General features: G+C 44.0%; 1 protein-coding gene and 1 long non-coding RNA gene across 4 annotated transcripts in view; one reads left to right on the top strand and one right to left on the bottom strand.

Moving 5' to 3' along the window:
- LOC134291631 (uncharacterized) overlaps positions 1 to 12730 on the top strand; it is a 256938-nt gene that overhangs the window by 61113 nt on the left and 183095 nt on the right. The window lies entirely within an intron of this gene.
- The window catches only part of LOC109430450 (ribosome-binding protein 1), a 40209-nt gene that overhangs the window by 4008 nt on the left and 23471 nt on the right, over positions 1 to 12730 (bottom strand). For 2 of the 3 annotated variants that reach the window (XM_062860862.1, XM_062860863.1), the window contains exons 4-9: positions 11901 to 12728; positions 11758 to 11833; positions 10833 to 11218; positions 10284 to 10388; positions 4992 to 5531; positions 4048 to 4446 (exon numbers count right to left, since the gene is read on the bottom strand). In XM_062860862.1, the coding sequence (XP_062716846.1) occupies positions 4327 to 4446; positions 4992 to 5531; positions 10284 to 10388; positions 10833 to 11218; positions 11758 to 11833; positions 11901 to 12728 (2055 nt within the window). In that variant the 3' untranslated portion in view covers positions 4048 to 4326. The remainder of the gene's footprint in view (positions 1 to 4047; positions 4447 to 4991; positions 5532 to 10283; positions 10389 to 10832; positions 11219 to 11757; positions 11834 to 11900; positions 12729 to 12730) is intronic. The other variant, XM_062860864.1, reaches the window with a different exon arrangement.

The raw sequence follows: 12730 nt of genomic DNA, 5'->3' as shown, positions 1-12730 counted from the left end.
TCTCATAGTTGTGGCTTTCACAACCAGAGACGCGCGAATCGTTTTTCTATGCGTTTGACGTTTCACACTAGCGCCTTCTGTTGACGATATTGCACAACACAGTGATTCGTGCAACTTTTCCACCAGGTGATGGTAGTGTCGCAGACAGACGTTCTAGCTCGAACAAATTTATTCAAATTTTTTATGTAAATTTTCACTAGCGACACCTAGGCAACCGATTGCCACAGTGTAGTCGCGAGCAGTTGACATTTTGAGAAACCACGTGCTTCCAGCCGCTTACTTACCACCCAATTCACCACCCACCGAAAAATAAAATCAAAACAAACACTGTCAAAATCATTCCTACATTTGCGTCACATTCACAATGATTTCCCAATGCGAGTGAAGTTCATCCAAATGCAGTTTTATTCAAGCAAATTTATGTAACATAAAAGTAGTAATGTGTAAAATATTTTACAAGAGTCCTGCGCTAATTTGTGCAAAAGATTTGAGACATTAAATAAAAGTCATTTACTCTGCACAAATTATGTGGAAACATTATTAGCGTGCAACACGTGCGGTCTTTTGCTGCCATCCGGCTGGAAGACGACCGTGGTGACAGTTGTTGGTCGCAACGCACATGTGAGGCAGTGATTGTATATGAACGCCGCTAACGCCATCTGTTCGCTGATTGCCACTTGGCAATTTGTGGCGGCCATGTTTTTACACAAGCTGCTGAGTCAAACTTGAACGTCTGTCTGTGGTAGTGTGAACTGGGCGATGGATTTCAATGAAAATCGTTCAAGGTTTTACGTCTGTTTGTCTGTGCTATTACACTAATAATTGCCTGTAATTTTCATTTGCATCATTCAGCAACGTGTACACTGGCAAACGTCAAAGCGATCAAACACTAGTGCCTCTGGTGGAACGATCGCGCAAAATGAAATTCGAATTGATCGTTAAACGCATGTGCCAAGCCGTTTTGAAGAGTGTTACGTCTGTTTGTCTGTGATATGTACTTTAAACGACTTTCCGCTGATTGTTGATAAGGATTCTGATGCTTATCACATCTTCTACGGTTGCTCAGCCATGCATTTGGAATGCTTTAGATTATAAATTACTTAAAAGTACATAGTACAAATCCTGAATTGCTTAACATTGTTAAACGGATTACTTAACAGTTCATCAGTGGGCTCTGCTGATCCTATTTAGAAATTCCACACATCCGTAAGCAAACTCTGTATAAGCGACATGATACAGTCCCGCTAGGAGTGCAAATCAGGAACGATGCCAGTAAGTTCCAGATTATGGTATACTGGTCATGCTTAGTAATTGGTAGCTGGATGAGCTGATCGGCAACAAGAGCGGACGGAACAACATCAGTAAGGACCTGAAACAGGACCTGCTGAAGCTCCGCAAATCGTTGGCCATGGCCAAAAAGGAGTATGATCTCCTAGTCGATGAACGAAGTGCGGCAGACGCGAGCAAGGAGGAGCGGTTCACCCAAACGGATAGCTTCGTCTTTGCGGACAATGCGACGATGCAGCACGAAACCATGCAGCTCGCCGGGGCCGAAGCGGAGAGGTTAAACCGCCCTACGGCTCGAGCTGCATGGTCGAAGCCTGCTGAAGCGTCCGGCAGAGGTTGGCGTAAAGCCAAATAGGAAGAAGGGAGCGACCAGCGCGAGTAACCTGGTTGCCAAGCTGGTTACGAAAAGCGCAAGGGGCAGGGAAACCAAGTCCCAGCAGGCCAACCTTAGGAAGAATGGAGCCCAACCGGACCTAGGAAAGGAGAACCCTTGGATTACGGCAGGAAAAAAGAAGGTGACATCTGTGAAACCAGCCCGCAAACGAGAGAGAAGTGACGTGCGGTCTTCAAAACCGAGGCAGACACGTACACCGAGGTGCTGAAAGTCATGCGAGGTGAAAATCGTCTCTCACCGCTGGGCGCTATATGATGCTAGTGCTGAAGAAGGAAGCGGCCAAGAAAGGCACTTTCTACAAAGCACTAGTTCAAGATGTACTTGACCAACAAATGCAGGTAATAGTCCTAACGGCGGAGTGTAAAAACCTGGATGAGATTGTCGACATAGAAGAGCTCGTAGCCGCACTCAAACAGCAGTGCGAGATAGATGTACCAAGTGCATCGATTCGCCTGCGAAAGGGTCCGGCTGGCACGTAGATTGCCACGTTCAAGCTCTCCACAGAGGAAGGCGAACAAGGCGTTTGCAGTCGGCAAGATCAAGGTAGCTTGGTCAGTGTGCCCACTCAGCATGTACGAGCCGGATTGCCAGAACATCGTCGATGTTGAAATGGCAGAGAGTTTGGGATTCCTACAACAAAGGTACATGGACACACTGACTCATATCGAGCGTGTCTAAGTGGACGAGCGAGGTGAACTTTCACTTGACACAAATGCTGTCAGGCCATAGCTGCTTTAGGTGGTATCTGCACAGATTCAGACACGCAGGCTCCCCCGCATGTATGGAGTGAGCAGACTGCGACGAGACCGCGGTACATGTGCTCTTTGAATACCCACGCTTCATGGAGCAAAAGTCGAGTACAGAGGTATGCGGTAGAGATATCACTCTTGAACATTGTTGAAAGGATGAAGACAAGTGGGACTCCGTTACTTCCACGGTTTCTAGCCAGGACCCGAGCCTCCGGGGGAGAATGAACAACTTATGGCGGTATCAGGTGTAACGCTTACCACCGAAGTCACCCCCCTTCTCGAAGTCATCCCTAAAGGGTGTACCGCGAAGGTAACGAAGAGAGAGAAAGAGGTTTCAGTGTCGACCTCACATAACCCGAGGAACCACCTCTTGCGTATCTGCAAAAGCAGATTTCATCTTTTTATAAAAAAAGAGCTGCGCTCAGGACCGCGTCAGAGTGCCCACACGAGCCCTTGGGGTGATACCTACGAGGTGTAAGGGTTCCCACCGAACAGAGATGTTGACCCAGATATTGTAACCCAAGTTCTTGGCCTCCTTTCGTAGAAACGTTGGGGACTGGGGCGGGCGATGAGGGCAGACTCACTGATGAAAAACTTCCGGGGATAACAAAATCTTATAGCATAGTTAATGCCCTAAGTTTGTATGGATTTACAATCTAAAAGTCCTTAAAACACTGTTTTTGATAGCATTATTCCCCACATTGCTCGTAAGGATATCACTTCTTTAGATGAACCAAATTTCGTTCGTTGTAGTTACGAAACAATGGGCGATAAAAAAAACCGTTACTCCCTTAAAATCTCCAGAAGCAGATGAGATGTATCCTTACATGTCTCAAACATGATATTTCAAACATGTTTGCAAAATGAAACTGCAAGTTTTGTTACTGAGTAGATATTTCTCCAGATCCTGACGTAACATTACTGTCGAATCTTTCTTCGGGAATGCTTATGCTGCTTTGTCGATCATCACATCCGTTCATCTAGTTAGTTAAATTAATAAAAGTCTCTTTTTGTGAACTAACATTCGTACAAATCTGGAACATCATGTGTAATTATGTACCTAATACTTGATACCGTGGGAACCAAACTGAACCATCAATAATAATTATTATCAGCCGACTCACGAGATGTGGTGTCTTATGCCAGGTGATACGGAGCGAAAAAGCAAAGATATCCCTCTGAACAGTGATGGGAAATGTCATGGAATTTCACGAAAAAAATGTGACATTTTTCAATTTCCACCTCTTCCGGTGTAAATTTCGTTCTGTTTACATCACCAATCGATAATGGTGATTAGTTATGGTCGTTATGGAAAATGAATGATGTCGTCAATAAACATTTCTTACCAGGGACAGAGAAATAAGCAAATAACAAAATGACATTTTTATGACATTTTCCATCCCTGCCTATGGAACTCATTCCTTGCCATCGTAATAGCAGAAAAAGAAAACTCCACTCGGATTACTTCATTAATCACAAATTTCAAACAAGATAGCTTGTAGTCCAGTCAAAAATATTTCCTGTATAGTTTTGCGATACACTATTGTTAATCTCATTGTCTTGTTGAAACCACGAGTAGAAGAACAGAAATGCTCCAAAAAATCAAATAAAGCTCACCTCCATTTCCTGTGAATTTTCCAATGCACGCACAGACTGCTCGCTGTGCAGCACCACAGCATTCACGTTAGTTCTGCATCGATGACCAATATCTCTCAACTGCCTCCCCTGCCGCGGCATCATCGGCTGGAAAAAAATCCACACACAAACACGCACTGGGTAGATAGATAGGTTACCACCACCCACCGGGGTTCTGCTGTTGCTGTTGTTGTTGTTGCGGTTGCGGTTGTGGTTGTCATTACTACTAAGATGGTTGCTGTTTACTACGAACTACTAGTACTACTGCAGCGCACCGGCCGATTTGAGCAGGTTCAATTCTTTATCCTTCGCTTGCACCACCGACCTCCAGTGGATGTCCTGTTCGATTACTTTCGACTCTAGGTTTTTCAGCATCATTTCCTGCGAGGGGATGGAAAATTTGTTATAAGATGATGGCTTATCTATGGTGGGTACCGTAGGGAAAAGGGGATCAAAATCGCACTTTTTGAAAGTCATGATAGGGGAACCAACATATTTTGGACACAGCAACGCGCCAATATTTGTTGGACACTTACGGCAAAAACAAATGGAAGTGTCCAAAATATATTGGCGTAACGCTGTGTCCAAAACACGTTGATTCCCCTAATAGTTATTTTGCATAATGGACTTTTGGCATAAAAAGCTTTTTGCCAAAGATAGGTTGCTTTCTCAGAAGTAGGTTGTTATTTCTACATGATATCTGAATTTTTAAGAAATTTATTCTCTTCAAAAATGTACTGTTCGCTCTATTTAGTATTTCACTTCATATTTGTGAACATTGATCTTTTCTACCGTTTTATGCCAAAAGTTCATTAGTATTCCGAGAAACGTTCGTTAACTATCGGTTTCCCGACAAATTGCGATTTCAAATCCGACTTTGTCCACTGTACGGTACTTTTCTTAGCTTTGGTAGGTAGTTTACTTACAGTATCAGCTATAATTAACTTATATTGATCTACTGATTTCTGCAGCTGCTCGTTCCGCAGCGTCAGGGCCTGCTGATCCTCGGCAGTGTCCGCCAGCTCGGGCGCACCGTTTTTGCTACTGCCCTCGTCGGTTTTCCCACCGTGGGCATCGTTTTGTTCATTTAAACTACTATTATTGTTAGCACTATTGTTACTACTCCTACTAGTGTTGTTGAAGTTGTGGTGCACCGCCGTGGCTTCGGTGCTGTTATTACTGGGAGTGGTGGTGGCGGTGGCGGCATTGTTCTGGCTGGCCGAGAGGCGAACACTTTCCTGCTGCTCTCGGATGCAGGTGACCGCCGATTCCAGCCAACTGTGGAAGTTGGTGGCGTCCAGTGGCAGTGCCGTAACAATTTCCTGCGGGAGCAGTTTCACCAGCAGGTCCTTTGTTCGGTTTTGTTCTTCCAGGATCACCTTGTCGATGTCGACTTTCGGGGCTGGAGGTGCTTCTGGAACGTGGTTAGACTTTTGTTGTGCTTTGCTAGCAGCTGCAGCAAGTTCCTGAACATTGAAATTGAACACGATTAGCATACTAAGGTAGGTATATGAAAACAGAGTGACGAACAATTTTCGCTAAAACCAGCTTACATTTACACATTGTCATGAAACTTCTTTAATTTAAAAATAAATTCATTTGAGCATTACAAAAAAAAATGGATGGCTTGAAATAAAGAGTGGTACTAGGACCAAGGACGAGAGATGCAGAATGCCTATACTAAGGCACAAAGTAGGTAGTGTGCAACAGAATGATATGCGGAAATTTTACAAAACTGTCGATGGCGTGCGGAGAAAAGCGGCACCTTCTTCCGTCATGTCTGCGGACAAATAAAGCTATGATAACTGCCAGATGGGGAGAGCACTTCGGGAGACGTTGGCGCGTCATTCCATTGGTTGATCATCAGTGACGGTGGATTAGTTGTATAACTGCCAACGTTAGATGAGGTTAAAATGGAAATTGAAGAACTGATGAACAATAAGGCTGCTGGAAAGAACGAGATCTCAATTAATCGTATCGAACACGGTATGGCAGCTAACATCGACTCCGTCCACTACTTGTTGGTCAAACTGCGCCCAAAATTTGCCGTTATTAGCGATGTACAGTACCGTCGGCCGCCACGATACAACCTAGAGAGACTGAAGCAACCGGATGACGCATACGTGCAGAATCTCGAGGCAGCGTTGCCAGACGCGGGTGAGCTCGATTTGACCCATCTAGAGGGCTGCTGGGCTTTGGCGACCATGGAAATGTGTTTGCCCTCCATGGTTTAGAAAGAAAAAAAAAGAGGACTGCTGGAGTACATTAAAAGCAGCCATTAACGACGCAGCCGTGAGTAGCATCAGTTACGTGGAACGAACGGTTCGCGAGGAGTGCAGAGCGATTTTGATGACGAGTACAGCGTCGGCAGGAATGCTGCAACAAGATCCGGCAAAACGTGAAACATTACAAACAGAAGCGGAAACAGCACCAGCCTCTTCCAGGAGAAGAAACGCCGCCGTAGTGCGAGCAAATGCAACTGCTGTGCCGTTCCCAAAAACAACGGAAGTTCTACCAGAAGCTCAACGTATCCCGCAACGGCTTCGTGTCGTGAGTCGAAATCTGTAGAAACAGAGATGGGAGCCTCTTAACGGACGGACATGAGGTGATTGAAATGTGGAAGCAGCACTTCGATAACCATCTGGATAAAGTGGATAAAGTAGGCATGAGAGCCCAATATAACAGAGGAAATAATTGCGTAAATGCAATATCGGACGGAAATGATCCAATTTTCAGGCTGAGAGAAGTTAAGTCTTCAGTGCGCCGTTGTAAAAGTATAACACTCCCAAAAAAACCTCGCTTGTCGTATACAGCGCGAGCGCGGTGCAGTTTTAGGATCCAACAGGCGCGTGTCCTGAACGGTTAAGGGTGCCAATCATCAGTTAAAAACCAACAAAGCAACTGGCTGCTGAAGCCATCAAGATGGGCTCAGAGAAATTGGACAATTGCTTGCATCGATTGATTAATATTGATAGCCCCAGGACCTAGAAAACCAAACAGCTACCGTAGGAGTGGAAGGATCTTCCGTCATCTGTCACATAAACGAATGAGTTGGTGGCCGGCTACATCGACGGCCGGTCGTCAACGGACCAGATCTTCACCGTACAGCAAATCCTCCAGAAATGCCGTGAATACCAGGTCGCAATGTACAACCTATTAACCGACCACAAGGCGTCACTGAGCTATGGAAAATCATGGATGAAAATGGCTTTCCTGTGAAACTGACGAAGTAACGATGAACAGTGTGAACAACTGCGTAAAGCATACCTTCCCAAACTTCGATTCACGACCACACCACGTCCGCTTGCAGTCTCGCTTTCAATGTTCGACGAAAACTGAGGTGTCAATAGACTGGGGAGTCACGAAACTCAAGTTTGGGAAACGATATTTAGTGTAAGAGTTTCGGGTGAACTATCCAATTCATTCGGTTTTGCAAGGATCAGCTTCTCTGGAAACGTGTAATGCGACGAGTCGGGCTCAATGGCCTGTTGTATGCTTTGTGGACGACATGAATATTATCGCCAGAACATTTTGAATGGTAGCAGAGTTATACACTCGCCTAAAATGCAAAGCGGCAAAGATTGGACTGATGATGAATGCGTCAAAAGCAAAGTACATGGTAATAGGTGGAATCGAGTACGACAGGTCTGTAAAGTAACTTTACGAGATGCCTTAGAGTTATGGGCGATTTCTTCACCCTGACTTAAGCGTTAAACCAGGTTTAACTATATGGGTAAGCCTAGCTTACCGGTTAAGCCGAGGTGAAGAAATCGGCCCTTAGTGGAAGAATTCGTCTACCTTGGATCATTACTGACGGTTGCCAACTAATGTTAGTCGTGAAATACGAAGGCGCGTAATCGTGCTTATTAAGGGCTACAGAAGAAACTGCGGAGCGAAATGTATTGTAGTCCATCATGTTTCCAATTACAGCTTCCGCTCGATAACTGGGCTTTATCGACAGTTCAGTTAGTGAGCGCCGCTCGATAACTGGACTGAGCTCCCGGAGTCGGAGGCTATTGTTATATTTTGTTTTGTTTACAGATTTTCAAAATGTGAGGTTAAATTTCGTTTATTTTTGACAAACAACTGCTTTTTAACTGGACTTTGGTCCAGTTATCGAGCGCCCAGTTAAAAAGCAGTCCAGTTAAACAGCAGTCAGTTATCGAGCGGATGCTGTAATTATTGCCAAACTCAGTAGGGTGCCTGTACCAGTTATCGCACTACCTAAGGAAACTATTTCTACAAAAATAAGAAGAAGATCGACGAATATCATCGATATGTCAAATGATTAATTAGCTTTCATACTTTACAGGAAAAATATAGAAACGGAGCTAAAACTACTTTAAGTATTTATTACGCCGTGTGTCAATGATAGTAACCCTGTACCAGTTATGGACACATTTGTTAATTTGGGTTCCACTTCGCACTATGTACATGCATTCCTTATGGGATTTGCCATAACTGGTACACTATGGCGAAATAGGGTACAAGGAGGCCGAAATGTTAAGGAATATGATTTATTTCCATCATAATTTGAGCAAATTGTGAAGTTTGAATGATTGCAATCATCTTTTGTGAACGTGATCTGTGGTTCACGAAATATTTCTTGTTGGTTTGCATCTTTAACCCTATATAAGGCAGTGGCAACTATATTGCCACCTACTGTTTGTATTTGTTTCTGCTTTATAACAAATTATTTCGAACTTATTTTTTGGTTTACGTAAAATTGAGATTACTAACAACGCCTGGTATTTTTTTGGTACTAAACAAAGCTTTAACAACAATTTGGGAACCATTTGTAGTCTCAAAAATGGCTAAATTTGACCGCGTGAAGAAAATTAGCTCAAACTTATTGTAAAAATATAGATTTGGTAAACATTTTAAGAAATAATCAAATTATGGGTTGACATGAGCTGAACTACACAGTTTATATTATGGGTTAAGCCCTAATCCGCTCTAAAATCTATTATCCGGCTTTTTATCGAAGTCAAAAGAAGAAAAATACCCTAAATGGGCAGTGGCAAGAATATTGCCACCAGCGCTGGTGGCCTAAACGGGCAGTGGCAACTATATTGCCACCTCAAAAGCTCGTTTTTGGGGTAGACGGGCAGTGGCAACTATATTGCCACCAGCGTTTTTGGGCTTAACGGGCAGTGGCAACTATATTGCCACCTAGATTTTTGAGAGTTTCTTTCAAACACAAATTGTTTTGTACATGTAATCATGTATATAATCATTTCCATAATAGTATGCGTTGACAACTCTTGTAGTTTTCTCGGCCTTATAAAGGGTTAAAGGTTGAAAATCAATTATGGCAAATTTGAGGTACTACACACTCAATCCTGAATTGCACGTTCAGCACTTTTTTGACGAAAATAGAACAGCAGAGCTATGTCGGTAGGTTCGGTAATCGATTTTACTGAGGCTCAGTACACCAGCTGTCAAAACCGGGAGCAAAAGGTAAACAATGCAGTATAGCTGTATTCAGCTGTTCTATTTTCGTCAAAAAATTACCGAACACGGTATTCCAAATTAATGTCGTTTTCGTTTATTCCCAGAGCGAACCTAGTTCCACCCCAGATCCGCCCTAACTGCTGTCAAAACGTTCGGTTATTCAATCGAGTCGGATCTGGATCCGCCCCAGATCCGACCCAAACAGAGCGAGGTTCGCTCTGCCGATTTTTTCCGATCCAACCCGAGCGGGGTCCATCTGTCAAAATGAATGTAAACAAACCAACAAAACAAAACGTAAAAATCTAAATTGTTTTGTTTTTGTGCTAGCAGAAGGTTGAAAACTTTTATTTATGGTATTTGCATTATTGAATTAGTGCACCAAATAACATTTTAGCATTCAATTGTGCGCTGAAAAGAGTAATTTTATGAAAATGCGCAACTGACAGTTTGATTCATTTTCACAATGTTTACATGTTGACTCGACTCGGGTCGAATCTGGATCTGTTTTCGTTCGTTTATTATGAATCAGGGTTAGCTCTAACCCAGGTTCAAATCCGAAAACGACATAAGTGTGTATAGCCATAACTGGTACACTGAGTCTACAGTTGTTTATATAATTCAACAATTACATATTCATACTTCATACAGGTACCTAGTATTTTCCGACGAATGAAAAAAATAATCTTAAAATATAAATTCAAAGACAATGTGTAAATGTAGCTCTGGTTTCGACGGGGTTCTTCAAAGCTTTGCTTGAAACTTACAACTTTACTACTTTGATTCGTGTTAGTGGTGGTGCTTGGTTTGATGGTGTTATTTTGCGCAACTTGCAGTGCTTCTACCAACTTCCAGTTCTTCATGCGCAAATCCTGCAGCAGGCAGCGGGATTGTGAACAGGCCAACATAAGAAAGGAAACGTGGGGGAGCGTGAAGGACGATGCCGGATCCGGTTCCAGCGTGGTTGTTGTTGTCGTTGTTGAAAGGATACGGGTTGTTGGTAATGGTGTTTGTGTGTACAATACAGACAAGGTTTTGAAACGGAAACAAAGAGAACAAAAGTACGCTGTAATGCCGTTGCACCTATGATGTTGCAAATTAAAACTATACGCGATTGGCGTAGGAGGACGGAGTAAGATGAGCACACCAAGCATAAAATTCGTCAAGGATCTTCATCTTACCCCTATCTACCCTATTTACAAAAGCAACCGGAACGCGTTTCATTAGCCGTTTATTTACACAGCAAAGTTCAACAAAAAGTTGTAAGTATCAAACACATCAGTCTACGCAAAAAAAAGGAAACAATCGCTACTTACATTGTTCTTGGCCTTCTGTTCCTCGATCTGCTTCTGCAGGTCCTCCTCGCGGGCGCGCAGTTCCTTGGCCTGCTGCTCGTGCTCTGTCGCTTTCGTTTTATACTCGGCCAGCTCGGAACGACACACGGTCAGTTCGGTTTTGCTCGAATCTAAGGCATTCTGGAGATTTCGAATTTCCACCTTGCTGCACTCTTCGGCCTGGGTGTTGGCAGCGGTGGTGGCCGCCATCACTGCAGCGGCCTGTTTCTGCTTGTTTTGTAGCTCGGCCATCTGAGCTTGTGCTTGTTCGAGCTCGTAGCCTTGCTGCTGGCACGTCTTGACCAGTTCCTCATTTTGGCCAGCCAAAATTCGTAGCTGCTTCACTTCGTTCTCGTACGTGTTAAGCTCTGATGGAAGAAACGTGGAAGACAAATTAGTTTTACATATTGTGTTAAAGCATAGTAACCGTGGTATGATATTAACAAAATCCGGTTAGTTTTTTTTTTTGCTTCACGGAAGATATAAAAATCTATTTACAGATTGTGTTCGAGAGCTCTGAGCTGTCACATCAATAATACCAGCTTAAATAGATATTCTGAGACCTTTACTAAACATTACGAGCAACTAGATAAGCAGTAATCACAGAGAAACAGACGTAACACTTAGAACACATATCAGTAAAAACAACGTAATAAAAACGCAAGCGCCCTATGTTAAGCGTACAGAGTTTGGCCGGACCACCACTAGGTGGCGGTAGTGAGCAAACGTCAAACAGGAGCAAAAACTATGCCAGCGCCGCGAGTGATCAATCGTCCACCTAACGATTATTTGAATTAACCGCTGAAAACGTGTTCGAAGGAAAGCTAGCGGAGTGTGACGTCTGTTTCTGTGTGCAGTAATGTTTACTGCTCTTTGTTCATACAACCCACCGTCGCAACAAACATACCTTGCATGCGTTGATTGATGATCTCATCCTTCTGGTGTAGCAAAATTTCGTATTCAGTCTTTTTCTTGAGCAACTCCTGTGGAATAAAACAAAGGTTAGTTAAAGTTCAAGTTCAGATTGATGTTCAGAGCAGTCCAACTCACTTCTTCCGACTGTAGTTTCTCGTTCAGCAGTTGCCCCTTGGTCATCAGTTCGCGCTGCAACATTTGCATGTTTTCGTTCAACTGACCGATGGAGGCAGCACTTTCCTGGGCAGCGGCATGCTTCTCGGACAGTTGCATGAACTTGGCCTGCAGCTGTTGGAACTGGTGCGAGAGGGTTTGCTTCTCGGCCGCAAACTTCTCCGAAACCAACTGCATCTGTTGGGTGAGATTTTGAACTTCCATGCGCTTGACGTTCAGCTCTTCGGTGAAACTCTTGAGGGCAGCTCCGTTGTGAGTTTTCTCGTTGTTCAACTCCTGGCGGAGTTCCTTCAGCTTGGCGTGCAGCCCGGAGGCGGCGTTCTGCTCTTCCAGCAACTGGTTTTCTTTTTCTTGCAACTGTTTCTTCAGCTTCTGCAGCGGATCGGATGGGTCATTCCACTCGGACGGATCCTTAGTCAGGGTATCTTGCTGTTTGTTCAGCAAGAAGTCAATCAAAATTTGAATATCGTTACGGGGCAGGTCCGCCTTGCCGAGAATCCGAACCAACGATTGAACGTTGGCAGCGTCCTGTACTTCGGCGGATAGCTGCTGAGTAATAAGTTCATTTTTCTTTTTCTTGCTAGACTTGTCCTTGTTGGATTGGGTATTTGCGTTTGTCGGTTTGGGCTCACTTGGAGCGGCGGCAACAACAACGGCATGTTGAGCCACGACCTGGGCAACGGGAATCTCTTCGACACCGCTGCTCTTCGGTGATGGCTTGGCATGATCTTTGTTCTTGTGCTTACGTTGTTCCTTGGGGGTCTGCTTGGGCTTAACCTCTTCCTCTTTCT

The sequence above is a fragment of the Aedes albopictus genome, chromosome 3, assembly GCF_035046485.1.
Source record: "Aedes albopictus strain Foshan chromosome 3, AalbF5, whole genome shotgun sequence".
Taxonomy (NCBI): domain Eukaryota; kingdom Metazoa; phylum Arthropoda; class Insecta; order Diptera; family Culicidae; genus Aedes; species Aedes albopictus.
The sequence above is the reverse complement of the archived record's forward strand: the minus strand, read 5'-3'. Positions and strand labels throughout refer to the sequence as shown.